At 49.8% G+C, this 26,269-nt stretch overlaps 1 protein-coding gene across 1 annotated transcript in view; it reads left to right on the top strand.

The window, feature by feature from the left end:
• LOC137626682 (transmembrane emp24 domain-containing protein 1-like) overlaps positions 1 to 26,269 on the top strand; it is a 204,999-nt gene that overhangs the window by 69,356 nt on the left and 109,374 nt on the right. The window contains exon 2 of the mRNA XM_068357698.1: positions 22,259 to 22,362. Coding sequence (XP_068213799.1) covers positions 22,259 to 22,362 — 104 coding nt within the window. The remainder of the gene's footprint in view (positions 1 to 22,258; positions 22,363 to 26,269) is intronic.

Below are 26,269 nucleotides of genomic sequence, written 5' to 3'. Positions count from 1 at the left end.
AATCCATTCCGGAGTTGGTATCGTATGGTGAAAATGTCGTATGGTGGGCAGTAGAATAGCTAATGCCTGCAAAACCCCAGGTAAAAACATTGAAAATTGGTACGTAACAAAATAGTATAGTAAGCACTTTACTACTGTATACTTATATTTAATATACATGTACTTTACAGTATATAATTAAATAACATTACAGGATAAATAAAAATTTTATACTTTACTGTAAAGGAAAAATTAAATTTTATTTACCTTTGGAGTGACGTGATTTTAGCTGGTAGTGGATGGAGGCAGAGGGGGAGGAGACGGTAGATATAAAAACGTACCAATGCTAATTATGTTATGTACACTTAATAATAAATCTATACTTACTATTAAACACTTAAAATTAAGAATGCTCTTTTTTATTATTTTTGTCTTTTGAAATTTTTTTTAATGATTTTTTTTTTAGAACTTAAAAAATTACTAAAAAATTACTCTTTTTTATCTTTTTTAATAGAATCTCTATTATCATCTTTGCTTTCTGACACTTCTCTTTTGGAGAAATATCTATCCAAAGAAGTCTGTTTCTGACGATTCCTCAACATATTTCTAAAATGACTCATACACTTGTCATTAACACTCTCCATAAGACGACCTGTGTGAAGTTTTTCTGGGTGTTTTTTTTTTTTTCAATGAAACTTGTAAGGTTTTCATACCAACCGATAGCTTCCCATATTTCTGCCGATGTCGTTTCTTCAGTCTCCCCCCCATCCTCGCCACCACTAGAGCTGTGCTCTTCTTGAATAATGGTCAACTGCATTGCCTCCAACTCCTTGAAGTCTTCAGTCGTAAGCTCCTCCCTGTGCTCCTCGATAAGGTTATGGACATCAGCCTCATCGACAACAACCCCCATGGACCTCCCGATTGAAATTATTTCCTCGACATCACCCTCAGGGGCAGGATCAACAACGGCCTCATCTTCGGTTGAAGGAATGAAACCTTCGAAGTCTTGTTCTGCCACAACAGCTGGCCACAGTTTCTTCCATGAGGAGTTCAAGGTGCGCCGTGAAACCTCATTCCAAGCTTTGTCGATCATCTTCAGGTATTGAACGATGTCAAAATCCCCCTTCCATAATTCACGGAGGGCGAGTTGAGTGCTTTCGGTCACTTCGAAGCATCTTTTGAACAGATACTTTGTGTAAAGCTTCTTAATGTTGGCAATCACTTGCTGGTCCATAGGCTGGAGGAGAGGGGTGGTGTTTGGTGGCAGATAGAGAACCTTGATGAAGGAGAAGTCAGGATGAATGATGTCCTCTAGGCCAGGAGGGTGAGCAGTGGCATTGTCCAGTACCAGGAGACATTTGAGAGGAAGATTGTTCTCTTCTAAAAAGTTCTTGACAGCAGGACCGAAGCAGATGTTTATCCACTCAATAAATATGGTCTTCGTGACCCAGGCCTTGGCATTAGACTTCCAAAATACCGAGAGCCTCTCCTTCGTGATATTTTGTGCCTTGAAGGCACGAGGATTCTCTGAGTGGTATACCAGTAGGGGCTTGATTTTTAAGTCCCCACTGGCATTTGCACAAAATGCGAGCGTAAGTCTGTCCTTCATCGGTTTATGGCCAGGAAGTTTCTTTTCTTCTGCTGTGATATATGTATGGTGGGGCATTTTCTTCCAGAAAAGGCCAGTTTCATCGCAGTTAAAGACTTGCTGAGGAATGTAGCCTTCTCTGGAAATTACTTTCTCAAACTTCTTGATGAATTCTTTTGCTGCTTTCTTGTCAGAACTGGCTGCCTCTCCATGCCTGATGACTGAGTGAATAACAGTCCTCTTCCTAAAACAATCAAACCACCCATGAGAAGCCTTGAACTCTTTGGGGGGCTTGCTGCGATGTTCCTTCGTCTCCGCCGTCTCTCTGGGCTTCCATGAGATTGGCAAAGATGGCGCTCGCCTTGTGCGAAATTACCGATTGTGTGAGTGTATCACCAGCGATTTCCTTCTCTTTAATCCATAGAAGGAGTCTCTCCATCTCGTCGTTGATTGAGGTCCTTCCACTGGCAAGGACAGTCATGCCTGTAGAAGACTTACTTGCTTTAATGGCTTCCTTGTTCTTGATAATTGTACCAATTGTAGACTGGTTACGGCCATACATACTACCGAGGGTAACGATGTGCATGCCTTCTTCGTATTTCTTTATTATCTCCAGCTTCGTTTCCATAGTAGTCATCTTCTTACTTCTCCCTTTAACATCACTAGCAATCTTGGGACCCATGGCTAACGAATTAAAGTTATAATTAAGTACTAAAATGCACAAAAAATACGATATCGCAAGCACTCACACGAGATCAATCAAGTCTTTATGAAACGCACACGAGATTCTGAACTGAGCGCGCGTATAACAAAGAGAGAGAGAGGCAGCATCTCTCTCAGGCATTGTAGGAGGGATTTCGACCAATAGCGTATCGGCATCTTAGTGACGCCGACCAATAGCAGACCAGCTTCTTAGTGACATATGTAGTGACGTATGAGTGTGGTGGTAGGCTAGTGACTTGCACAGTCGTACGCTTAAAAACCGCCAAGTTTGAGATTTGGAATTCGATGCCGTAGCGTGAAAAAACGTAAGCTGGGGACGCCGTACCCCGGGGGTCTACTGTATATATCTTGTATCTGTCATAATCCTTAATTTTTATTTTCCATAAAGGATGTGTATCCTCTATAAATACCTATAAATTCAGAACAAAATCGCTTAACCTTTCGGAATGCGGCCACTGCATCAGTGTCGATGGGCTTCAAATTATATGGTAACAGTACGGTACGACAGTTAGTGTTGCACTGATGGCAGGACTGCAGTAACCCCCATACACGTGCTAACTGGCTGTTAGTTCACGAGAATGGACGGCTAGATTTTCAACATTCCATTCAGTTCATCCGATGGCCTGCTTTCAGTTGAAAATACCCCATACATGCTCAAACTGTCTTGAACAAACTAGTTAAATATTGTTTCCTTAGTCGGCCGGTCATTTAAAACCTTGCGTGTTTGGGAGCTTTAGCGAGGTATAACCACAGTGCCTGATCGCAAGTTAGTGGGGGATAGGGGGTAGTACTGGCTACCCTGCTCATACACACACACACCTGTGTTCTAATGTCACTATTGCTTTTGGCAAACTTTGGAAGCAGTATCATCATCATAGGTAGTGCTCGATGCCTACTTTCAACGAGCAGAAGCGGAGAGTGGTGCTGGTAGGTCGGCCTCTAGGTGTTTGACAACTTCCCTTCTGCGAGCAAGTTAACCTCCATGTTTTGGGCAACTTTCTCATTTGAGGGAGAGTTGCCCTTCACCTTCATTGGCCAGCAATCTTCCCACTTGTGGGGGGAAGCGCTGACATAGTATATGATGGAGAACCTCTCTTCTTTGATGAGGAGCGCTGAGCGCTCCATCTACAATCTTTGCTGCGAGAGGGCAATGTACCCATGTCTTATTTTCTTCAGGCTCATTACTCTTCCCAGCGAGACTCTTCATCTGCGCTCTTCATGCATAAAATCGTGCCCATGCTATTGCTGCAGCAAACTCCAAGTTTTGGGCAACTTTCTCATTTGAGGGAGAGTTGCCCTTCACCTTCATTGGCCAGCAATTTTCCCGCTTGCGGGGAGACGCGCTGACATAGTATATGACGGAGAACTCTTCTTTGATGAGGAGCGCTGAGCACTCCATCTACAATCTTTGCTGCGAGAGGGCAATGTACCCACATCTTATTTTCTTCAGGCTCATTGCTCTTCCCAGCGAGACTCTTCATCTGCGCTCTTCAGGCGTAAAATCGTGGCCGTGCTATTGCTGCTGCAAATCTCGGTAGTAAAACAAACTCTATACAGCATGGAGACGGTAGACACGGTCAGACTAGCGGTAAGACCACAGGACTTCATGTGCACTCTGGACCTAAGGGATGTGTACTTCCAGATCCCAGTCCATCCATCTTCAAGGAAGTACTTAAGATTCAGCATAGACAACAGGAAATACCAGTTGAAGTGCTGCGGTCTTTCCACAGCACCTCAAGTTTTCACCAGATTGTTTGCCCTAATGTCATCTTGGGCACACAGGATTGGCATCTGTCTCCTTTGTTATCTGGACAACTGGCTAATCCTAGCAGACTCGGTGTCAACCTTTCTTCAACAGCGAGACAAACTTCTGAGGCTTTGTCAAGATCTGGGGATCATGGTAAACCTCAAGAAGTCCTCCCTGCTTCCTTCGCAAGGCTGAAAAAGGTCGCAAGACCCTTTCTCAGATGAGAAGAACTTTCAGCCCAGACGTGGTTACGTCTCCTCGGTCACCTTTCATCACTGGCCCGTCTAGTTCTCAACGGTCGCCTCAGGATGAGATCTCTCCAGTGGCGACTCAAGTCCCAGTGGAATCAGGCTCTCGATTCCCTGGACATCCAGATCCCCAGGAGATCAGCAGAACAGACGGACCTTGAGTGATAGGTGGTAGACGAGAATCTACAAAAGGGAGTTGATCTTCTCGTCCTCCTCCCCCCCCCCCCCCCCGGATCTGATGCTTTTCTCAGACTCTTCAAAAGAAAAAGGTGGGGGGCTCATGTGCTGCACCACACGATCTCAGGCCTCTTGTCAGAGTCAGAAGAGTACCTCCACATAAATCTCCTAGAGATGAAGGCTGTCTTTCTGGCCCTTCAACCGTTCCAACAGTTCCTGGCGGGCTACTCAGTGGTGGTGATGAGCGACAACACCACAGTAGTGGCTTACATCAACAACCAAGGAGGTATTTTTTCACAGCCCCTATTCCATCTAGCAGTAGAGATACTGAGATGGGCCAAGATTCACTCGATACCACTATCGGCACACTTCGTTCCGGGCAAGAGGAATGTGCTCCCCGACAACCTGAGCAGAGCATCTCAGATAGTGAGTACCAAGTGGTCTTTGGATCATCTAGTAGCCAACAAAGTCCTGACATTGTGAGGTTTTCCGACAGTGGACCTCTTCGCATCGGGCCGGAACTTCAGGCTCCCGTTATACTGTTCCCCAGTCCCACACCCTAAGGCTCTCTGGCAAAATGCAATCCAACAACGGTGGGACAACATCAACGTTTATTCCTTTCCCCCCTTCTTTCTGATGAGGAGGGTACTCAACAAAGCCAGAATATCGGTCAACCTCTCAATGACCCTCATAGCTCCGCTATGGCATCACACGGAATGGTTTCCGGACCTTCTGCAACTCCTGACGGAGTCTCCAAGAGAACTCCCTCCACGACATGATCTACTCAAACAGCCACATGCCAACATATTCCACAAAGCCTTAGCTTCGCTTCGATTTCACGCTTGGAGACTATACAGCATCTCTCTCAGAAAGGATTTTCGCAACAAGTTGCAATCAGGATGTCTGGACACCTGCAAAAGTCATCAGCAGCAGTCTACCAGGCAAAGTGAAAGGTCTTCTGTGGTTGGTGTCATGGAAAGGTATACAAGTATATCTCTTCTCGATGCCACTATTCCAGCAATAGCGGAGTTCCTCGTGTATTTGCGGGAAGAAATCCGCCTGTCGCTCAGCCTTTAGCCTCGCCTTTAGACTCAACAGAATGGACATTTCTTCATCGCTAGAACTTTCCAGCGATGGAATTATGAACTTACCCGTCCTCATTCTGAAGTGAGACCTCCCCCATGGAACGTGGTTCGAGTTCTCAGGGCTCTTAGGAGACCTCCCTATGAACTATTACGCCAGGCAGCATATCGCCACCTAACTTGGAAGATGGTGTTCCTGCTAGCTATGGCTTCGGCCAAGCGAGTCAGTGAACTTCATGGTCTCTCATACGACATCGCCCATTCAAGGGGATGAGGGGTGGTAACGTTCAGCTTCGTCCCTGAGTTTATTGCTAAGACTCAGAACCCGGGAGTAGCGAATCTTCGATTCAACTCCTTCCGAATTTCGAGTCTTCGTTTTGTAACAGATGACCCTGATCATCTCTTACTCTGCCCAGTGGGGAGTTTGAGGCTGTGCCTTAAGGGAACAGCCATAGCCCGTCCTCGTGTGCCTGCACTCTTCGTCAGCACAGGAAGGACCAAGAGGAAGGTCACCTAGAACACAATTTCAGCATGGATTCGCAAGGTCATAGATTATGCACTGAATCCAGACCCTTCTCTTTCACGTCACCCCAGAGCTCTTGATGTCAGGGGCGTAGCTATGTCCCTGACATTCAAGAGGAACTTCTCAGTGACGCAGGTTCTTCAGGCTGGGGTGTGGAAACGACAAATTACTTTCACATCCCACTACCTGCCCCACTACCTGCAAGACGTGTGCCACAGGAGGCTCGACACGTTTTCTATCAGTCTTTTGGTGGCAACACAACAGGTAGTATAATACCTCAAGCTCCCTATTGGACAAGTTGCAGAAGGTTGAGGGCACTGTTATCCAGTTTTAGTCTGCGTGAATGAAAAGGTTTGACTGGCTCCTTATTCTTTTCTTCATCCTCCCCACTCTTGGGGAAGGCAGCATCTCTGCACAAGCTGACCTCAAACCACTGCAGGTAAACCATGCTCCCTTGTGTAGTATTAAGCTAATACTGTTGCGTTCCCATACCCTGACGAGGTGGTATTGGGAAAGTCTTGATTACAACAGTTTTTCCTACTAAAGACTTGGAATAATTTTACCTGGACGATTGCACTTCTAAATATCTCAACACACAGCTTGCGTAGGCCGTGCACCTTGCGTAGCAAGGTTTTATCGAGGCGCAGGGACCCCTTATTTTGAGTATTAACATACTCAGATAAGGAGCCCCTGGGTAAAAGCCAAAAGCCAGATTGACAGGGACGTCCACCCTTCCTAATGGGTTAGTCACCCCTAAATAAATAGCTTAGGTTTATATATACAATACTAGATACGGAACAAATGACAAATTCGTTGATAATTTGTATTTTTCCTAACGATACAAACCTTAGCTATTTATGCAAACTTGCCCGCCAGCCCTATCCCCCTTGAAGTCCTACCTCCAAGCAAAGTGAGTTAAATCACTGGTAAGTGAGTGGGAACGGTAGCATGCTACCCCCACTAACTAGCAGTATGGATAGTTAACCCTCGCTAAATTTTAATGGCTCGTCATTTCAGCTACACCGAAAGTAATACCCTTAAATAAATAGCTAAGGTTTTTATCGTTGGTAAAAATACAAACTATCTACGAATTTGTCATTTTCTGTAACCCAATCGTCTTAATTTTTTTATTGCAAATAGATATAGTAGTTGTTTATAACTATTTATGGTATATTTGGAGTTGCAGTTTTCCCCAGCTATATTTTGGTACAGAACTGTACTATAGTAATCTGGGTGGTTTTGTGGGGTTATTCTAAATGAAAAATTTACATCCGTTCTATATGCACTCATGAATTAAATGATTTTTAAATATTAAACTTAGCCGGTGAATATATAATAGCTGACGTCTCGGACGGCTCGACAGAAACACAAAAACTCGCGAGCGATCGCCATGAAGGTTGCGGGTGTGCCCACCAGCGCCGACTATCGGCCAGATACCGCATATACATGTAAACAGCCTCAGTTCTTCTCTGTCGGTCTTGTCGACAAGTTGATTCCGTTACTCGCTGTTGACCTGGAGTTTTTCGTCATTCTTGGTGAAGTACTTCTTTTTGGTTTTGAGCTTTTGCAGTGCAGGTGTTTTTCTCTTCAATTAAAACTCTTGAACCCTTTTTTGGATAGCGTTTATTGTTGATGACTTTGGATTGTTTTTGGATTTTCTTTGACTTTTCAAAATGGCTGACCCTTCTCCGATTCCTAAATTTCGTAAATGTAATGCTAGGGATTGTAACAAACGTCTTCCAAAGGCCTCTCTCGACCCACATACCGTGTGTTCTAATTGCCGGGGTAAAACCTGCCAATTAGGAGATCGGTGTGATGAGTGCGTGGTACTTTCGGAATTTGACTGGCTAGAGTTTGATAAGTATTCTCGTAAGCTTGAGAGAGATAGGGTGAGGAGAAGCTCCTCTAGGTCATTGGATTTTTCCTCCTCCCATGCCCCTGAACCTAATCCTTCCCCTGTAGTAGTTGTTCCTGAACCTTCTACTAGCACTCATGAACCATCAATGCGGGATATGTTGCTTGCCATTCAAGCTTTGGGCGAGAGAGTTGAGTCTTTAGCATCGGACCGTAATCAACTCATGGCGGATGTGAAAGTGTTAAAGTGTCAGAGTGCCACATTAGAAAATCGTGGGGATAAAGTGATTAGTGCGCAAAGTGTTTTTAGTGTTGCGACCGAGGGTTCGTCTGTTCGTGCTTGTCGTTCTCCTAGTCCGAGACCTCTTTCAAGCTCCCATGCACCAGGGAGAAGTAATGTCGTAGGACTTATGGGGACGAGAGGCTCTAACCAACGAACAGATGTTCCCTCTATGGTTTCGGGCGTGTCTCGTCAAGACCGCCCCTACCATAAGACGAGCGAGGCGGTTTTCTCCTCGTCATCCGAAGGCTTCTCGCGAAAGAAACCTTGGAGCAAAGTTTCTAGACCCTTAAAGCGGAAGTCAGTCCCTTCAGGACAGGTCCAGCGTCCTGGCTGTAGCCATTGGGACAGCTCTGACCCTGTGCAGTCATCGGAAGACTGCTCGCCGCTTAAACGAAAGCGTAACACGGGCTCCGAGAGTCTCAGTAAAGGCAATGTTTTGCCGTCACAGACGTTACCATCGTCTCAGCCCGTACCGACTCCCGTTGATCCTAAATGGGTTGTCCTGCAGGATATGCAGAATAAGCTTGCCTCCCTTATGGAGGAGTATACCGTTGAGCAGGTTCACGATGATCCTCGCCGTTACGCTGATCGAGATCCTGGCCGTCAGCCGCCCAAACGAGCCTTTACTCGTCCTGTTGACGTTACAAAGTCACGTCAGTCTCGTGACTTGGAGCCTCACTCGATGCAGTCCCGTGTTGACTTTCAGCCGCTGCCGCAGTCTCGTGTTGACATTCAGCCGCTGCCGCATGCTCGTGTTGACGTTCAGGACGTTCGCCAACCAGCTCAGTTGCCTTGTTTTGACGTTGAGCGTCAAGCACCGCAGTCAAGGGTTGTTTTGACTGCTCAATCTAGGCAGTCAAGGCAGTCTCGACTTGACGTCGAGCGTCCTCCCGCTCCTGTTGTTGTTGCTGGTCAGTCCTTTAAGCAGTTATATGACGTAGCGTCCTTGACTGCTACTGATGCTCCTTTGCGTGTGGACTTTGCTTGTCAAGCATTGCCACCACGGCAGGTCTCTCCCTTGCCTGAGACTCATCAGTTGTCGGACGAGGTTCCTTCAGATGAGGATGTTGCTGATCCTCTGCCTACTGATAATCCTTTGGATGTTTTATCAGACGTGGAAGAGCCTAAGGCTGCGCAACCTTCTATGGATTTTAAGAAAATCATGATGATTTTTAAGGATCTTTTCCCAGATCATTTTGTTACTGCTGCTCCTCGTTCGCTTCCGTCTGAGTTTGCGCTAGGCTTAGCTGCTGCCAAGCCTTCCTTTACTAAGTTAGTGCTCTCTCGCTCTTCTAAGAGGGCTTTACGTCTACTAGGCGACTGGTTGGTTGCCAGGAGGAGTTTGGGGAAGACGGCCTTTGCCTTCCCTCCTTTTAAACTAGCTTCTAGAGCGAGCGTCTGGTATGACACGGGAGAAGTTCTCGGCTTGGGAGTCCCTGCCTCTGCCCATGGTGACTTCTCAAGCCTCGTAGACTCTCCCCGTCGCCTGGCCATGAGTCGCTCTAAAATTTGTTGGTCCTCCTCGGACCTTGACCATCTCCTTAAAGGGGTTTACAGGGCCTTCGAAGTTTTTAACTTTTTAGATTGGTCTCTAGGAGCATTAAGCAGGAAGATCTCGTCTGCCGACCAGGATGTTTCCTTGCTTATTATGTCTTGTATGGACAAAGCCATCCGCGATGGCTCCAATGAGCTCGCCTCCACCTTTACGTCTGGAGTCCTGAAGAAGAGGGAAACCCTTTGCTCTTTCCTTTCAGCAGGAGTTACTCCCTGTCAAAGATCGGAACTTCTCTTTGCTCCCTTTTCGGCTGCCTTGTTTCCTCAACAGCTGATCAAGGACATTGCTGCTTCGCTTGTACAGAAGGATACACATGACCTGATGGCTTCTTCTGCTCGCAAGGGAGCTCCTTCTTCATCCTTTGTTGTGAGACCCAGAATCGAAACTCCTGCGTCTAGGTTTATCCCGCCCTTTCGTGGCAGAGCTCCCAGCAGGGGAGGCGCTCGTGCCGACGGAAAGAGAGGCAAGAGGAGAGGATCCAAGTCCTCCCGTGGCAGAGTCTGACTGCCCACGTCCTCAGACAGCGGTAGGGGCCAGACTGAACAACTTCTGGCAGGCCTGGGAGAAGAGGGGTGCAGACCAAGAGTCTGTGTTGTTGCTCAAGGAGGGTTACAAAATACCTTTTGTACGCAGACCTCCTCTAGTAACAGTTCCTCTAGACCTCTCTCCCAGGTATCGAGAGGAGTCAAGGAGACAAGCTCTACATCACCAGGTGTCTCTGTTGCTAGAGAAGGGAGCGGTGGTGAAAGTCTCGGACCTTCAATCACCGGGATTTTACAACCGTCTCTTCCTAGTCCCAAAGCATACGGGAGGTTGGAGGCCAGTGCTGGACGTCAGTGCGCTCAACGTTTTTGTTACGAAAACAAAATTTACGATGGAGACCACGAAGTCCGTCCTAGCAGCGGTCAGAGAGGGAGACTGGATGGTCTCTCTCGACCTGCAGGATGCGTACTTCCACATTCCTATACACCCGGATTCTCAACCGTATCTGAGGTTTGTTTACAGGAATGTGGTGTACCAGTTTCGAGCACTGTGCTTCGGCCTCAGCCCTGCTCCTCTCGTGTTTACGAGGCTCATGAGGAATGTGGCAAAGTTCCTTCATTTATCGGGAATTCGACCCTCCATGTACTTGGACGACTGGCTTCTCAGAGCATCGTCCCGTCATCGCTGTCTGCAGGACCTTCACTGGACGTTGGGTCTGGCAAAGGAGTTGGGACTGTTGGTAAACTTAGAAAAGTCTCAACTGATTCCATCCCAGACAATTCTCTATTTGGGGATGGAGATTCGCAGTCTAGTTTTTCGGGCTTTTCCGTCTGCCACCTGAATAGAGCAAGCCCTGCTCAAAGTCCGGCTCATGCTGAAAAAAGACCGTTGTTCAGTAAGAAGTTGGATGAGCCTCGTAGGGACGCTGTCATCCCTGGAGCAGTTTGTCTCGCTAGGGAGACTTCACCTTTGCCCTCTCCAGTTCCATCTAGACTCACACTGGAACAAGAGCAAGACTTTAGAAGCTGTATCAATCCCGGTCTCCGAGCCAGTAAAAGCATGCCTGAACTGGTGGGACAGCAACATAAGTCTGAGAGAGGGTCTGTCCCTGGCAGTCAAGAACCCAAACCACGTGTTGTTCTCAGACGCGTTGGATTTGGGTTGGGGAGCGACTCTGGATGGTCGGGAATGTTCGGGTCTTTGGACGTCGGTTCAGAAGAGCATGCACATCAACGGCAAGGAGCTATTAGCGGTTCACTTGGCCTTGATGAGTTTCGAGAGCATTCTTCGAAACAAAGTGGTAGAGGTCAATTCAGACAACACCACAGCTTTGGCGTACATCTCCAAGCAAGGAGGCACTCACTCCCACACACTGTTCGTCATCGCAAGGGACCTCCTCATCTGGTCAAAAAATCGAGGCATCTCCCTGTTGACAAGATTCATCCAGGGGGACTTGAACGTCTTGGCAGACTGTCTCAGTCGGAGAGGTCAGGTGATCCCCACAGAATGGACCCTCCACAAGGACGTGTGCAAGAGTCTTTGGGTGACTTGGGGTCAAACCCTCCATAGACCTCTTTGCCACCTCGTTGACCAAAAGGCTCCCGACCTATTGCTCGCCAGTCCCAGATCCAGAGGCGACCCACATAGATGCTTTTCTACTGGACTGGTCTCACCTGGACGCGTACGCATTCCCACCGTTCAAGATCGTCAACAAGGTACTGCAGAAGTTCGCCTCTCACGAAGGGACAAGGTTGACGTTGGTTGCTCCCCTCTGGCCCGCGAGAGAGTGGTTCACAGAGGTACTTCAATGGCTGGTAGACGTTCCAAGGAGTCTTCCTCTAAGGATAGATCTCTTACGGCAGCCCCACGTAAGGGATCTTCATCAAAGCCTCCCCGCGCTTCGTCTGACTGCCTTCAGACTATCGAAAGACTCTCAAGAGCTCGAGGCTTTTCGAAGGAGGCAGCCAGAGCGATTGCGAGAGCTAGGAGAGCTTCTACCATCAAAGTATACCAGTCGAAGTGGGAAGTCTTTAGAGACTGGTGCAAGTCAGCATCTATTTCCTCTTCCAGTACTTCTGTAGCCCAAATCGCAGACTTTCTCCTACATCTGAGAAATGTTCGCTCCCTCTCAGCGCCCACTATTAAGGGCTACAGGAGCATGTTGGCATCTGTATTCAGACATAGAGGCTTAGATCTTTCCAATAATAAAGATCTCCAAGATCTCCTTAAGTCTTTCGAGACCTCTAAGGAGCGTCAAATGGCAACTCCTGGATGGAACTTAGACGTGGTCCTAAGGTTCCTAATGTCCGACAGGTTTGAGCCATTACATTCAGCCTCCCTGAAGGATCTCGCCCTCAAGACGCTTTTCTTAGTGTGCTTGGCTTCGGCTAAAAGGGTCAGTGAGATCCATGCCTTCAGTAGGAACATCGGCTTTTCCACAGATAAAGCCACATGTTCACTTCAGCTTGGTTTCTTGGCCAAAAATGAACTGCCTTCTCGTCCTTGGCCTTAGTCATTTGATATACCTTGCCTGTCAGAGATCGTAGGCAACGAGCTTGAAAGAGTACTGTGTCCAGTTAGAGCTCTTAAGTTTTATTTAGCTCGTACCAAATCCTTACGAGGTGGATCTGAGGCCTTGTGGTGCTCAGTTAAGAAGCCATCATTGCCTATGTCAAAGAATGCTTTGTCGTATTTTATTAGATTTTTAATCCGAGAGGCTCATTCTCACTTGAGTGAAAAAGACCGTTGCTTGCTTAAGGTTAAGACGCACGAAGTAAGAGCTATAGCAACTTCCGTGGCCTTTAAGCAAAACAGACCTCTGCGAAGTATTATGGACGCGACCTTTTGGAGAAGCAAGTCGGTATTCGCATCATTTTACTTAAAAGATGTCCAGACTCTTTATGAGGACTGCTACACACTGGGTCCATTCGTTGCAGCGAGTGCAGTAGTGGGTGAGGGTTCTACCACTACATTCCCTTAATTCCAATATCCTTTTAATCTGTCTCTTGAAATGTTTTTAATCTTGTTTTGGGTTGTATGGAAGGCTAAGAAGCCTTTCGCATCCTGGTTGATTTGGCGGGTGGTCAAATGTCATTTATTGAGAGCGCCCAGATTAATGGTTTTGATGAGGTCCTGTTGTATGGGTTGTCGCCCTGGATACTTCAGCTCCTGGAAGTCTTTCAGCATCCTGAGAGGATGGCTGGGCTTCGTGAGGAAAGCGGACTAACAAGGCAGAGTAATCGTCAGAGTCAGCTTCCTTACCAGGTACCTATATTTATTTGGGTTTTGTTATGATATAACTGTCAAAAACTCTAAGCATATACGGCGTAAACTGTATTAATACTGGTCTCTACCCACCACCATGGGTGTGAATCAGCTATTATATATTCACCGGCTAAGTTTAATATTTAAAAATGATATTTTGATTATAAAATAAATTTTTGAATATACTTACCCGGTGAATATATAAATTATAGGCCCTCCCTTCCTCCCCGATAGAGACCCAGCGGAATGAGAAGAACTGAGGCTGTTTACATGTATATGCGGTATCTGGCCGATAGTCGGCGCTGGTGGGCACACCCGCAACCTTCATGGCGAGCGCTCGCGAGTTTTTGTGTTTCTGTCGAGCCGTCCGAGACGTCAGCTATTATATATTCACCGGGTAAGTATATTCAAAAATTTATTTTATAATAAAAATATCATATTTGTTCCGTAACCGAAATACAAACCACGCTATTTACATAGGGTTTACTTTCGGCGTAGCTGAAATGACGAGTCATTAAGTTTTTAACGAGGGTTAATTACCCCCCGCTAGTTGGCAGGGGGTAGGGAAGGGGTAGCTTGCTACCCCTCCCCCCCCCCACACACCTGTGAGTTGTCTCACTTCACTTTTTGGCTCGGACGAAGTCAAACGTTGCAGTTTTCATCCTCGTTAATGGCAGCCTTAATTTTCTTTTTGTCTTTTTCTAGTTCTGTGTGCTTGGAAGTTGGCCTCGACCTTTGTCATCGATATGCACAAGTGCCCTGGACTCGCTGGCCGCCCTTGTGGGATCTTCATGTCAGCGGAGGACACCGATCCTCACATCCTTTGCCCGCAGTGCCGAGGCCGACGGTGTGATAGAGAGAATACGTGTGGTGAGTGCAGGGAGTGGTCTACCTCCCAGTGAGAGAAGTTCGGCCGCCGGCGTAAGAAGAAGTCTAAGAGAGACCGTTCTCCTTCAGGGGCAACTTTGAAGAAGAAGGGCTCCAAGGACTCCTCTTTCGCCGCCCGAATCTCCCCCGAAGCTCCCACTCGATCGGTCTCTCCTGAGAGGCTGCCGAGTGGTAGCGCAAGCCCTAGTGGTGTTTCCCGACCTCGGGGTGCGGGAGAGGGCGTTGCCTCCCTTAGCGTGGCAGCTCCCTCTTCTCCTCCGGGGGAGGATAATTTGGATTTTGAAAAGTTTGACCAGACTGTTGCTAGTAATGATTTGTTTCCGCTTTGGGCTTCCTTGGGGCTTAAGGGGACTCCCTCCAAGGAAGCCCTGTTTGACCTGATCCAGTTGGGGGCTGCGGTCAAACAGTCGCCGGTAATACCGGAGGTATTCCCTTCGGATTTTGTTGACTCTGTTTTGGCCGAGCCTTCCGACAGGTCTGGTCAAACCCTTGATAATGCTCCTGTTGCGGACGTTGCTGATGGCTCTCCTCCTCCCTCCGAAGATCCTCCGAAGGGGGAGGTGGGTCCCACGGTCTCTCCTGCGGGCGGGTCTCCCCCTCGGGGGAGCGCGCTGACAGAGACTCCTTCGGAGGACTGATGACCCGGACGCCCTTCCTCGTGGTCGTATTCGACGTAAGGCACGTAGGCCTCTTCGCAGCAGAGGGCTTCCTTCTCCCTATAAAGGAGTTAGGAGGCACCTCTTTGGGTCGTCCTCTCCGATCCTCCCCCTAAGGAGGAGCCTCCCCGTCAGGAGCAGCCCGTCACAGCAGCGCCCCTTGACCTCTCCGCGGATCGTTCGCGATCCCCTACGCCTGCCAGACCTTCCGACCTGCCTTCTCCGTTCCTGGCCGCAGATGCAGTTTGGGCGCCTTCTCACCCTGTTATCCAACAGGCACCGATCCCTTCGGGGTTAAGGGACTCTACTCACGGTGTGGGTAAGTCCCTTGCGCGTCAGGGTTCCCCTGCGCGCCCTCCTGCGCGTTTGCGTGCAGTAGCGCTCAAGCGCTCCCCAGAGTCAAAGTCTTCGGACTTAACTCGCCAGCGCTCTCCTGCGCGCCAGCGATCACCTGCTTGCCAGCGCTCCCCTGCGCGGCAGCGATCACCTGCTCGCCAGCGCTCTCCTTCTCGCAGGTCTCCTGCGAAGCAGCGCCCTCGTGTTCCTGATGTGCGCATTGTGCGCCCACGTTCTCCTGAGCGCCATCGTTCTCCTGTGCGCAGCCACGCTAGTGATCAACCTGTGCTTGATGTGCGCCTAGCGCGCCAATATTCATCATCTCGTCCACGATCGCCTGATCTGGACTTAGGCAAGGGTACTAACCCGTCGCCTCGCCCACGCGCCCCTGTGCGCCCTTCTGTTCCGGCGCAACAGCGAGCTAAAGCTCCTGTTCGCGAGCGTTCGCCTGCGCGTTCATCCACCTCTTCAGATGTGCGCGGTAACCTTACTGCGCACCAACGTTCTCCTGCGCGTTTACGCGATCACTCGCCTGTGCGCAAGCGCTCTCCTGAGCGCCCTCGCCCTTCCCAGCCTGATCGCCCCAGGCCTCCGACTCGCCCGCGCGATAAATCGCCTGCGCGCAGTCGTTCGCCTGTTCGTGGTTCGCGCCCTCGGTCTCCTGAACACACTCGACATCGCTCGCTATCGCGCCAGCGTTCTCCGACGTGCCAGCGCTCCCCGCCTGGCAAACGCTCGCCAAGTCGCTCGTGACTTCTTTCGCGTTCTCCTACGCGCCGTCATCGATCGCCTAGTGCTCAGCGCACGCCTTTACCCGTGCGGTCTCGTGCTCCTTCACGTGCGCGCCAACGCGTTCCCTCGCCAACGCGCCAACGCGATCGCTCGCCTATGCGCCCGCGCGCACTCGCCAGCGCGCCTACGCGCCCCCTCGCCCGCGAGCATACGCACCCACGCGCATTCTTCCACACGCGGCAATGCGCCCGCGCTTCGGAAATCGCCCGCGCGCGATTCCTTAAATGCTTTTCCGCGTGAGTACCGGACCGTCGCGATTCCCTTTCCCGCAGGGAACATCAGCGCGGCCAACCGACAGGGACACGGACTTCCAGAGCAGCCTCTGGATCGCCTCCGCGCAAGCGTAGGTTTTAGGACCAGGACCAGGAAGGATCTACGGAGAGGTCCATGCAACACTCTTTTTCCTCTTCTTTTCAGGCAGGCCCCGTGGTGTCCACTCCGAAGGATCAGGAGATCCCCTTCCCTCCAGCGGGAATAACTGACACTGCGTCAGTTACCCGCCAGCCTTGGTTCCGTCACATTATGAACGCAGTGGTCCAGGCTGTGAAGCCCGCCCTCGTTGATATGGGACTTAAACCAACGGCAGTCTCTCCCCTGCTGAAGAGAAGGAGAGGAGTGGACTTCGTGGTGACTTCTCCTTGGGGGAAGTTGGCTCCTAAGAGGTCGGTTAGGAGGACTCCTACGCCTTCTCCTACGCGTGCTGATTCTCCTTCTCCTGTGGACGTGTTATCTCCTTCCTCAGGAGAGACCAGCGAGGCAGGATTATCTCCCACGGCACCAATGGGAGGAACCCCTCCTCTTCGGAGAGAAGCTGCTCGCGAGGATGCCCCCTTCCGGACCTCTTTGCTGGAGTCCTGTATTCCTCCTAGGAGGGAGCCCAAGGACTCCAAGACGATTCCTAAATCGTCATCCAGGATACGTCCAGAGCCAACTAAACCCCAGGAGGACGTCTACGTATCTCCCCAAGATGAGCCTTTGGGGACCGGAGACTTAGCTGCCAGTCCGCAAGGAGGAGACCAGTTCGAGTCGGAACACGCTTTCTGGTTGGTCCTAGGCTTGATGAGGCAGCTCAACAAGTTTAAGGACCAGGAGACTGCCCCTCATCAGCGCAAGGACACGGTGCTAGATGAAGTCTATGGCACCCAGAAGCCCCCTAAGTCCAGCGCAGCTTTGCCTTGGTCCAAAGGGGTGAAAGGGGCCAGGGACAGAGTCGAAGCCCAGCTCTCCGAGCTCGCCTCCTCCGGTCGTTCTTCTGCCGGGTTCAAACTCCTCCCACCTCCTCGAGTACATCAGAGGAGGTACTTTGAGATCATGGGGGAGTCCAGTATGGCCCTTCTGCTCCACCATTCCGTGGAAGAGCTGACCAGGGGAACTCCTCTCGAGAAGCTCTCCGCCCGGCAAGTGACGTTCTCGGCGTCGGAGATCCTGAACCTTGAGAAGGTTGCGAAGAGTGCCATGCAGGCAACTTCGTGGCTGGACGTTTGGCTGGGATCTCTGGGCATCCTATTGCGCTCTGAGGATCTGTCCAAGGAGAGCAATAGGAAGGCTTTGGAGACTTCCTCCTCTCGGGCACGCGTTCGATCGAGTTCCTTGCTCACCAGGTAGCTAACCTGTGGGCTAACTCGATCCTCAAGCGTCGCGACGCAGTGGCCGAGAGGTTCCATCTGAAGGTCCCCGCCGTGGACGTCTGCAGGCTCAGGCACTCCTCCATTACTGGGAGGGATCTGCTCGAGCACAAGGACATAGAACGAACAGCCGAGAGTTGGAGGAGATCGAATCAAGATTCTCTCCTCCAGAGGGCCCTGACATCTCGGCCCTACAAGCCTCCGGCACCTCAACAGCAACAGCAGCCTCGCAAGACACCAAAGCAGGCTCCGGCAGCTAAGACAGGGGTGTCTAAGCCGCAGCCCTTTCAGACCAAGGGAAGAAGGCGCGGCAAGTCCTCTAGGGGAGGTAAGAATCCTAGAGGCAGCGGCCGAGGCCGCAAGCACTAGGATTGGCAATCCCCCCGCGTGTCCACCTGTGGGGGGATGCCTGAAAAGTTGCGTGCACAGGTGGCAGCAACTTGGGGCCGATTCTTGGACGGTCTCTGTGATCGGCCAAGATTATCGCGTCCCATTCACGACATCTCCGCCTCCCCTGACAGCGAATCCAGTGCCGCTGAACTCCTATGCCATGGGATCGGCAAAGGGGTTAGCCCTTCGGGCGGAAGTCGAGACCATGCTCAAGAAGGATGCTCTCCAGGAGGTCGACAATGGCTCCCCAGGCTTCTTCAGTCGACTCTTTCCTGTAAAGAAGGCGTCTGGAGGCTGGAGACCGGTCATCGACCTCTCAGCCCTGAACAAGTTTGTCAAGCAAACTTTGTTCAGCATGAAGACAGCAGAGATGGTCAGACTTGCAGTGAGACCGCAAGACTTCATGTGCACACTGGATCTGAAGGACGCGTACTTCCAGATCCCAATCCATCCGTCTTCCAGGAAGTACTTGAGATTCAGCCTAGACAGCAAGATCTACCAGTTCAAGGTGCTGTGTTTCGGTCTCTCCACAGCTCCTCAGGTGTTCACCAGAGTGTTCGCTTTGATTTCGTCTTGGGCGCACAGGAACGGCATACGTCTCCTCCGTTATCTGGACGACTGGCTGGTCCTGGCAGACTCGGAGTCGACCCTTCTTCGACACCGAGACAGGCTTCTGGAGGTTTGCCGAGACCTGGGGGTCGTGGTAAACCTTGAGAAGTCCTTTCTGCTTCCGAAGAAACGACTGGTATATCTAGGCATGATATTAGACACCGATCTCCACAAAGCCTTTCCATCGGACGACAGGATAGCAAGGCTGAGGAAGGTCGCAGATCCTTTCCTCAGGCGGGAAGAGCTTCCGGCCCATTCGTGGTTGCGTCTTCTAGGTCACCTTTCCTCCCTGGCACGTCTAGTTCCGAACGGCCGTCTCAGGATAAGATCCCTGCAATGGCGGCTAAAGTCCCGGTGGAATCAAGGCTCCGATTCTCCGGACTTTCTGGTCCCTATAGGACCCACGGAACTGACGGACCTTCGGTGGTGGCTGAACGACGTGAACCTCCGGAAGGGAGTGGATCTTCTCGTCCTCCCCCCAGAATTGACTCTGTTTTCGGACGCGTCAAAAGAAGGGTGGGGGGCCCACATTCTGAACCAAAGGATCTCAGGCCTCTGGTCAGAATCAGAAAAGTACCTCCACATCAACCTGCTAGAAATGAAGGCAGTTTTCCTGGCTCTTCAACAGTTCCAACGGACCCTGGCGGGTCACTCCGTAGTGGTGATGAGCGACAACACTACGGTTGTGGCTTACATCAACAAGCAGGGAGGTACCTTTTCTCGACAGCTATCCCATCTTGCAGTAGAGATTATGAGGTGGTCCGAAGTCCACTCGGTCACACTTTCGGCTCGCTTCATTCCAGGCAAGAGGAATGTGCTCGCCGACAGTCTAAGCAGAACGACGCAGATAGTGAGTACCGAGTGGTCTTTGGATCCTCAGATAGCCAACAAAGTCCTGACTTTATGGGGTTCCCCGACAGTAGATCTGTTTGCGACAGCCTTGAATTCCAAGCTGCCCCTGTACTGTTCTCCAGTCCCCGACCCCAAGGCTCTCTGGCAAGATGCCTTTCAGCAGAGGTGGGACAACATCGACCATTACGCCTTCCCACCTTTCTGTCTGATGAGAAGGGTGCTCAACAAGACCAGACTATCGGTCAATCTCTCCATGACTCTTGTAGCTCCGCTGTGGCATCACACGGAATGGTTCCCGGACCTTCTGCAGCTCCTGACGGAACTTCCGAGGGAACTCCCCCCCCGACACGAGCTACTCAGACAACCACACTGCAACATCTTTCACAGGGCCGTAGCGTCGCTTCGGCTTCACGCCTGGAGACTATCCAGCGTCTCCTCACGGAGAGAGGATTTTCGCAACAGGTTGCGGACAGGATGTCTCGCCACCTACGAAGTCCTCTATCGGAGTCTACCAGGGGAAGTGGAAAGTCTTCTGTGGTTGGTGTCGTGGGAGGGGTATCTCTCCACTCGATGCCACTATTCCAGCAATAGCGGATTTTCTTGTGTATTTACGGGAGGAAATGCGCCTTTCAGTTCCAGCGGTGAAAGGCTATCGCTCAGCCTTAAGCCTGGCGTTTAGGCTGAAAGGAGTGGACATTTCCTCTTCGTTAGAACTCTCTCTACTCATACGCAGCGATGAGCTTACCTGCCCTCAGTCAGAAGTAAGACCTCCTCCTTGGAACGTGGTTCAGGTCCTCAGGGCTCTTAAGAGAGCCCCGTTTGAACCATTACGCCAGGCGTCTGATCGCCACCTGTCTTGGAAGACGGCTTTCCTGCTCGCTTTGGCCTCGGCCAAGCAGGTCAGTGAACTTCATGGTCTTTCTTACGACGTCACCCATTCAAGGTGATGGGAGGAGGTAACGTTCAAGTTCGTCCCTGAGTTTGTTGCCAAGACTCAGAACCCTGGGGTGTCAGACCCTAGGTTCGACTCCTTCAGGGTAATGAGTCTTTGTTCTTTAACAAGTTACCCAGACCATCTGTTACTTTGCCCAGTAAGGAGTCTGAGGCATTACTTGAAGAGAACAGCTGCAGTCCGTCCTCAGGTGCAAGCGTTATTCGTAAGCACAGGAAGGACAAAGAGGAGGGTCACCAGGAACACCATTTCGGCCTGGATCCGGAAGGTTATCCAACATACCTTGGATCCTGACCCTCCTCTGTCACGCCGCCCTAGAGCGCACGATGTCAGGGACATCGCTACGTCCCTGGCATTCAAGAGAAATTTCTCTGTGACGCAGGTTTTGCAAGCTGGGGTGTGGAAGCGCCAGACGACGTTCACAGCCCACTACCTGCAGGACGTGACCCACAGGAGCTTCGATACATTCTCTATTGGCCCTGTGGTGGCTGCACAACAGCTGGTCTAAACTCAGGCTCCTTAATGGACAGGTAGCAGAAGGTTGGGGGCATTGATACCCGGTTTTAGTCTGCGTGATTGAAAGAGTATGTCTGGCCCTTACTTCTTTCTTCATTCTCCCCTTCCTTGGGGAAAGCAGCATCCTGGTCTCTGCATAGCTGACCTCAACCTCTGCAGGTAAACCTGCTCCCTTGTGCTCCTAGTATTAACTATGATACTGTTTGCGTCCCCCATACCCTGACGAGGTGGTATTGGGAACGTCCTCGCCTAGATTTCTATCTAATGAACTCCAGGTCAACTTCCTAGGACGTTTCACAACTTCCTCCACACACAACTTATGTAGGCTGCACATCCGTAGCAAGCTTCGGAGAGTGCGAGGTGCAGGGACCCCCTTTCTCGAGTGCTGCTCACTCGGTTTTCGGGTCCCCGGGTAAAGCCAAAAGCCAGTAAGGCCGGGGACTTTCCGCCTTTCCTAAGGGGTAAGTCACCCTATGTAAATAGCGTGGTTTGTATTTCGGTTACGGAACAAATGACAAATTCGGAGATAATTTGTATTTTTCCTAACCATACAAACCTTAGCTATTTACACATATTTGCCCGCCAGCCCTGTCCCCCAAGTCAAGTCCTACCTCTAAGTGAAGTGAGACAACTCACAGGTGTGTGGCGGGGGAGGGGTAACAAGCTACCCCTTCCCTACCCCCTGCTAACTAGCGGGGGGTTGTTAACCCTTGTTAAAAACTTAATGGCTCGTCATTTCAGCTACGCCGAAAGTAAACCCTATGTAAATAGCTAAGGTTTGTATGGTTAGGAAAAATATAAATTATCTCCGAATTTGTCATTTACTAAAAAACATTTAAAGATTTTGTTGGACAGTGGCTTTTAATGTGTCGTCATGCATAGTTCAAACAATTATAAAGTTTGCCAGCACCTTTTAACATTGGCGAGTCTAATACACGCTACAGTACTCAAAGGATATCATAATCAGTGAATTTTGGCATACATTACGATTGAATTTGAATGAACAGGGTATGGTAGGTTCCCTATTATTTGCCTTAATATCTCAACCACTTGATGATTCTTTAATTTGTCAGATACCATCTCGGAAAAAATCCTAATTTGCTCGTATTAACTAATTTTTAAATATCTCTTTACAGGTCATAGATGGTGGTCAGGGTGAGATAGACATTAATTTCTATATTGCATCACCTTATGGTACCATTCTTATTCAGGATCTCAGGAAACCTGAAGGAACTCACAGGTTAGTTTTCACCAGTTAAATATTTTATTCAACAGTCATACTGTATACAGTATGCTTATTATTGTATTATGTGAATTTTATTTGTTCCTGTGCAAAATGCAAACCTTCCACTCTTTGCTCTGGAGTATTATTTCGGCGAAGTGGAAACCAGTCAATAAGCTTTTTCGTCAGGGTGTAACTACCCACCACTAGTTAGGCGGGGGGGGGGGGGTTGTTTAGCATAACCCTCCCACTCACTCCAGCAATAGTGACTGACTATCACTTTTTATTTTGGCTCAGTTTTTCGCTCCCGCCAAAACTCTTTTAACCAGTTACGGTTAAAAACAACTGCCCTAATGTTTGATAAAATGTCCCTTTCTTTTGAGCTTCATTTCCCAGACGGGTTCCTTGTACAAGGAAGGTAGTAAGAGGTCTTTGTCTTCTACCTATGCTACTCGTCCATCGTTCTCTCTCCTTCGGCGGGCAGGCATGAGCAGTGGCTGACAAGAACTCCTCGGAATGGCTTGTTGAGTAACCCTTTGGGGGTAAACCCAGAAACAAGCTTCGGCTATGTTTCACGGGCAACACTCGATGTCAACTTTCAACTTGATGAGGCAGAACTTTAGGGAAAGGAGAGAGTACTGCCCAGAGGTTCACCTCCATTTGTTGGATAATTTTCCCTTTCAGGGAGAGTTAACCTCCACCAGGTTTAGAGAAACTTTCCCTTCCAAGGTAGAGTTCATCCAACAGCCACTGTCCAATCTCCCTACTTGCAGGGAGAATTGCGGACAGCGGCAACAAAGGTTGGTCGTCTTACCCGTCCGCGGGAGAGACTACCTTCATCTGTGGGGTAACACTGCAGGTACATTCTTCAGTCTAAACGATAAGCGTCTGAACTCTCAGTGTCCAAAGGTAACTGGTAGTATCCGTGAACCAGGTCAAGGGTTGTAAAATATTTGACTCCTTGTAGCCCAAATACGGAGTCTGCCATGTTTGGCATCGGGACCTTATCACAGACAGTCACCTTATTCAGTATACGGTAGTCGACACACAACTGTATACTATTATCCTTTTTTCGGACTGGAACAATGGTTGAAGACCAAGGATAAATGCTGGGTTCTATAATACCTAGTTTATGCAACTCCTTGCACTGTTCCTTAATGGCGTCAGCGATGGGTTTAGCAAATCATCGAACCCACTGATAAATAGATGTCTCGTCATACAGGTGGACGCGTGTTGGTGTGCTCGAGCACTCTCCCACATCATCGTCTCCAGTACTGATGACCGGAAGATGATGTCAAAGCATTTGGCAAAACTGGTCCTTCTGAGAAGAGTCCAGTTTGTCGGAGATAGACAGATAGTCCTTCTCTTCCAATATGCTTGGTTCAGGTATCAGATCGCACTCCTGTTCTATCAGGCAGGATAGAGGAGCATCTACCATTGCCATGGTGAACACCTTCCTCAAATCACCCTTCTGATCTTGGCAGTTCCTTCTGATAAACCCTTGATTAAAACTGAGGATTTCCATCTTTCAGTTCTAGGATACCAGGGATTGCTGTAGATTATCTTGACAGACTGGGGGTTATGATGTTGCCATCATAATACATCTCCGGCCAACAGTTAGATGTACAAGCAGGGCACCTAAAAGAGGTGTCAATCTCCTTAGGAAAATCTACAGTAACAGGAACAAGTACTGGCTCAGCACTGGCAATCCTGATTGAATGGACTTTGTGAACCTTAAGTGCGTAAAGCATTTGCTGACAACCGGCTACACGTATACTGTAGGGACATAATACTCCCAAAGAGGCTCTTGGGGAGTACTGCCAATGCCCAGCCGATTTCGGGCTCTGTCAACTATCACCCCAATTGCTCTCAAGAACTGGTAACCAGGCACTACGTGCTCAGTCATAGTCTCTGAAGGCACTACATGGAACACACTTGGAGTGAATGTCGTTCCATGCAGTATAGGGGTCAACAGTACAGTACCTGAGATCATAGGTCCTATTTGCCCCAAACCCTTCAGATGAATGGTGTTGGGTACCATCTGCAGCTGGTAACTGCATTACACTTGATGACAAGAGGTTGACCTCAGCTCTGAAGTCAATGAGAGCATCCTACGCTCCCGATGAAAACTCGGACATGGTCACTGGGACAACTATGAGTGGTACAGGAGCCAAATGTGCCAGGTTAACCCAACGAAGGGTTTTCAAGTAAAGCCTCAGTTCGTGCTTCCTCCCAGGAGGAGTTAGTAGGAGAAGCTTTGGACAGTGTCAAGGACAGGTTATCACAGGCCAATCTTGAAAGAGTCATTGGATGTGCAATGACCTTTCCAGGTTGAGGGGTAACCTTGGAAATCGAGATTTTCGAGGCTGCCACCGTAATACTAGTAGCAAGCTTCCTAGCATTCACACCCTCCTTCGATGGAGCCCCATCTTCTACACCAAAGGTCGGGTGTTTAACGCCCTATGATACTCCTCGGTTTTTAACGACTTCCTGGGCTTTGATTTCTTGCTTTTCTTCTCCTTCTTCTCAACAGTCCGGGAAGAAGCACTGGACTCGCTCCCACTTTGGCTCTCCCTGCTACGGGTCAAACCAGAGTAGGCAAAGGGGTCGGAGTAACTTTCACTGGTACTGCCCTCCACCTAGAAGGAGTCTGGACAGAGGTGGTCTCCCTCCTAAGGTTTTGGCAGTGGCTGTCTTCTGAACAGCTGATCTATGCATCAGGGGCGCCTGTTGCCCACATTGTGCGACATGATGGTTGGTCAAACATAGCGAATGCACAGGTTGAGGCGTCTCCGACACTCTTCCATCAGGTGACCTGGTTTTTTGCGCCAAGTACAGTATCACCTCTGGAACTGAGGAGACCAATCTGGGATGCGCAGTGGTGGCAGGCACATTTCCACAGGTGCAGGTTTGGGGACAGGTTGAGGTGGAGGGCGTAGATACACTCGGTCAGGTGCAGGTGAACGATTGGGGGCAGCTATGGCAACCCTGTTGGCATATGAGCCGTGCCATGACTCTCCCACACGACTAATGGCCAAGACCTCTGCCTTCTGGCTTCGCTAACGGGATGCTTCGTCGAGTACACTCAACAGGTGTAAGACATCCTGCCAAGTGGCCTGACGGCCAGCGGAGACATTAATAGTGGCCAGAGACTGCTCCAGCCAATTCGCAGCTTTGCTTGGAACCGTTTTGAGGAGCTTTCGACTGGGCTCTCACTGGTCCAAGGTACGCCAAGGATATGCCGACCTGTACAGGGAGGCTGACCCCACAGCATAAATCTTTAGCAGCTCGCCCTCGCCACAGGTGGCACTGCTGAAACAGACCCTCCCTGCATTATGCCTTTTTCGGGCTTCTCGGCACCAGTTGAGGAGGCGTTCCTTCATGTGGGGGTATAAAATCTTGGGCCTCTATTGCCGAGAAAGCCTCCTTGATATCCCCTTTTAGGAACCATCCTAGCTCAACGATCCACTGGCCAGAGCTTCCTGCGGTATACTGTACAGTAGGCCTCAAAATCCCCCTGGAATTTGGCAAAACTCTGGCCAGGTTCTAGCTGGAAGATCCCAGGATTGGGGATCTTTCTGGAGTCATGGGTCTTGAGCAGGTTAGACAGACGGCGATCTGACTACAGGGAACGGACATGTTCAGTGGAGAGTGTCAGCTGAACTAACTCAGGAACAGGAGCTGGGGCTGTCCCCAGAAGTCTCACTACCAGAATCTTTGCTGGTTGACTCCCGGGACAAGGTCAACGTTTTGGGTATGGCTGGTCTGGTGGTGTCCTTGGCCTGGTTCCTGCACCTTGGAATGGCCCCTGTCTTGGCAAGAATTGCCTCAGCCGTAGCTGCTGGACCCTTTTCCGGTCTGCCGGACATTGTTTGGTCAGCCAAGATCTGCTCACCTTGTCCACTTGCTGAAGTCTCTGGTGGAC

Source organism: Palaemon carinicauda, chromosome 2 (assembly GCF_036898095.1).
Source record: "Palaemon carinicauda isolate YSFRI2023 chromosome 2, ASM3689809v2, whole genome shotgun sequence".
Classification (NCBI taxonomy): domain Eukaryota; kingdom Metazoa; phylum Arthropoda; class Malacostraca; order Decapoda; family Palaemonidae; genus Palaemon; species Palaemon carinicauda.
The sequence above is the reverse complement of the archived record's forward strand: the minus strand, read 5'-3'. Positions and strand labels throughout refer to the sequence as shown.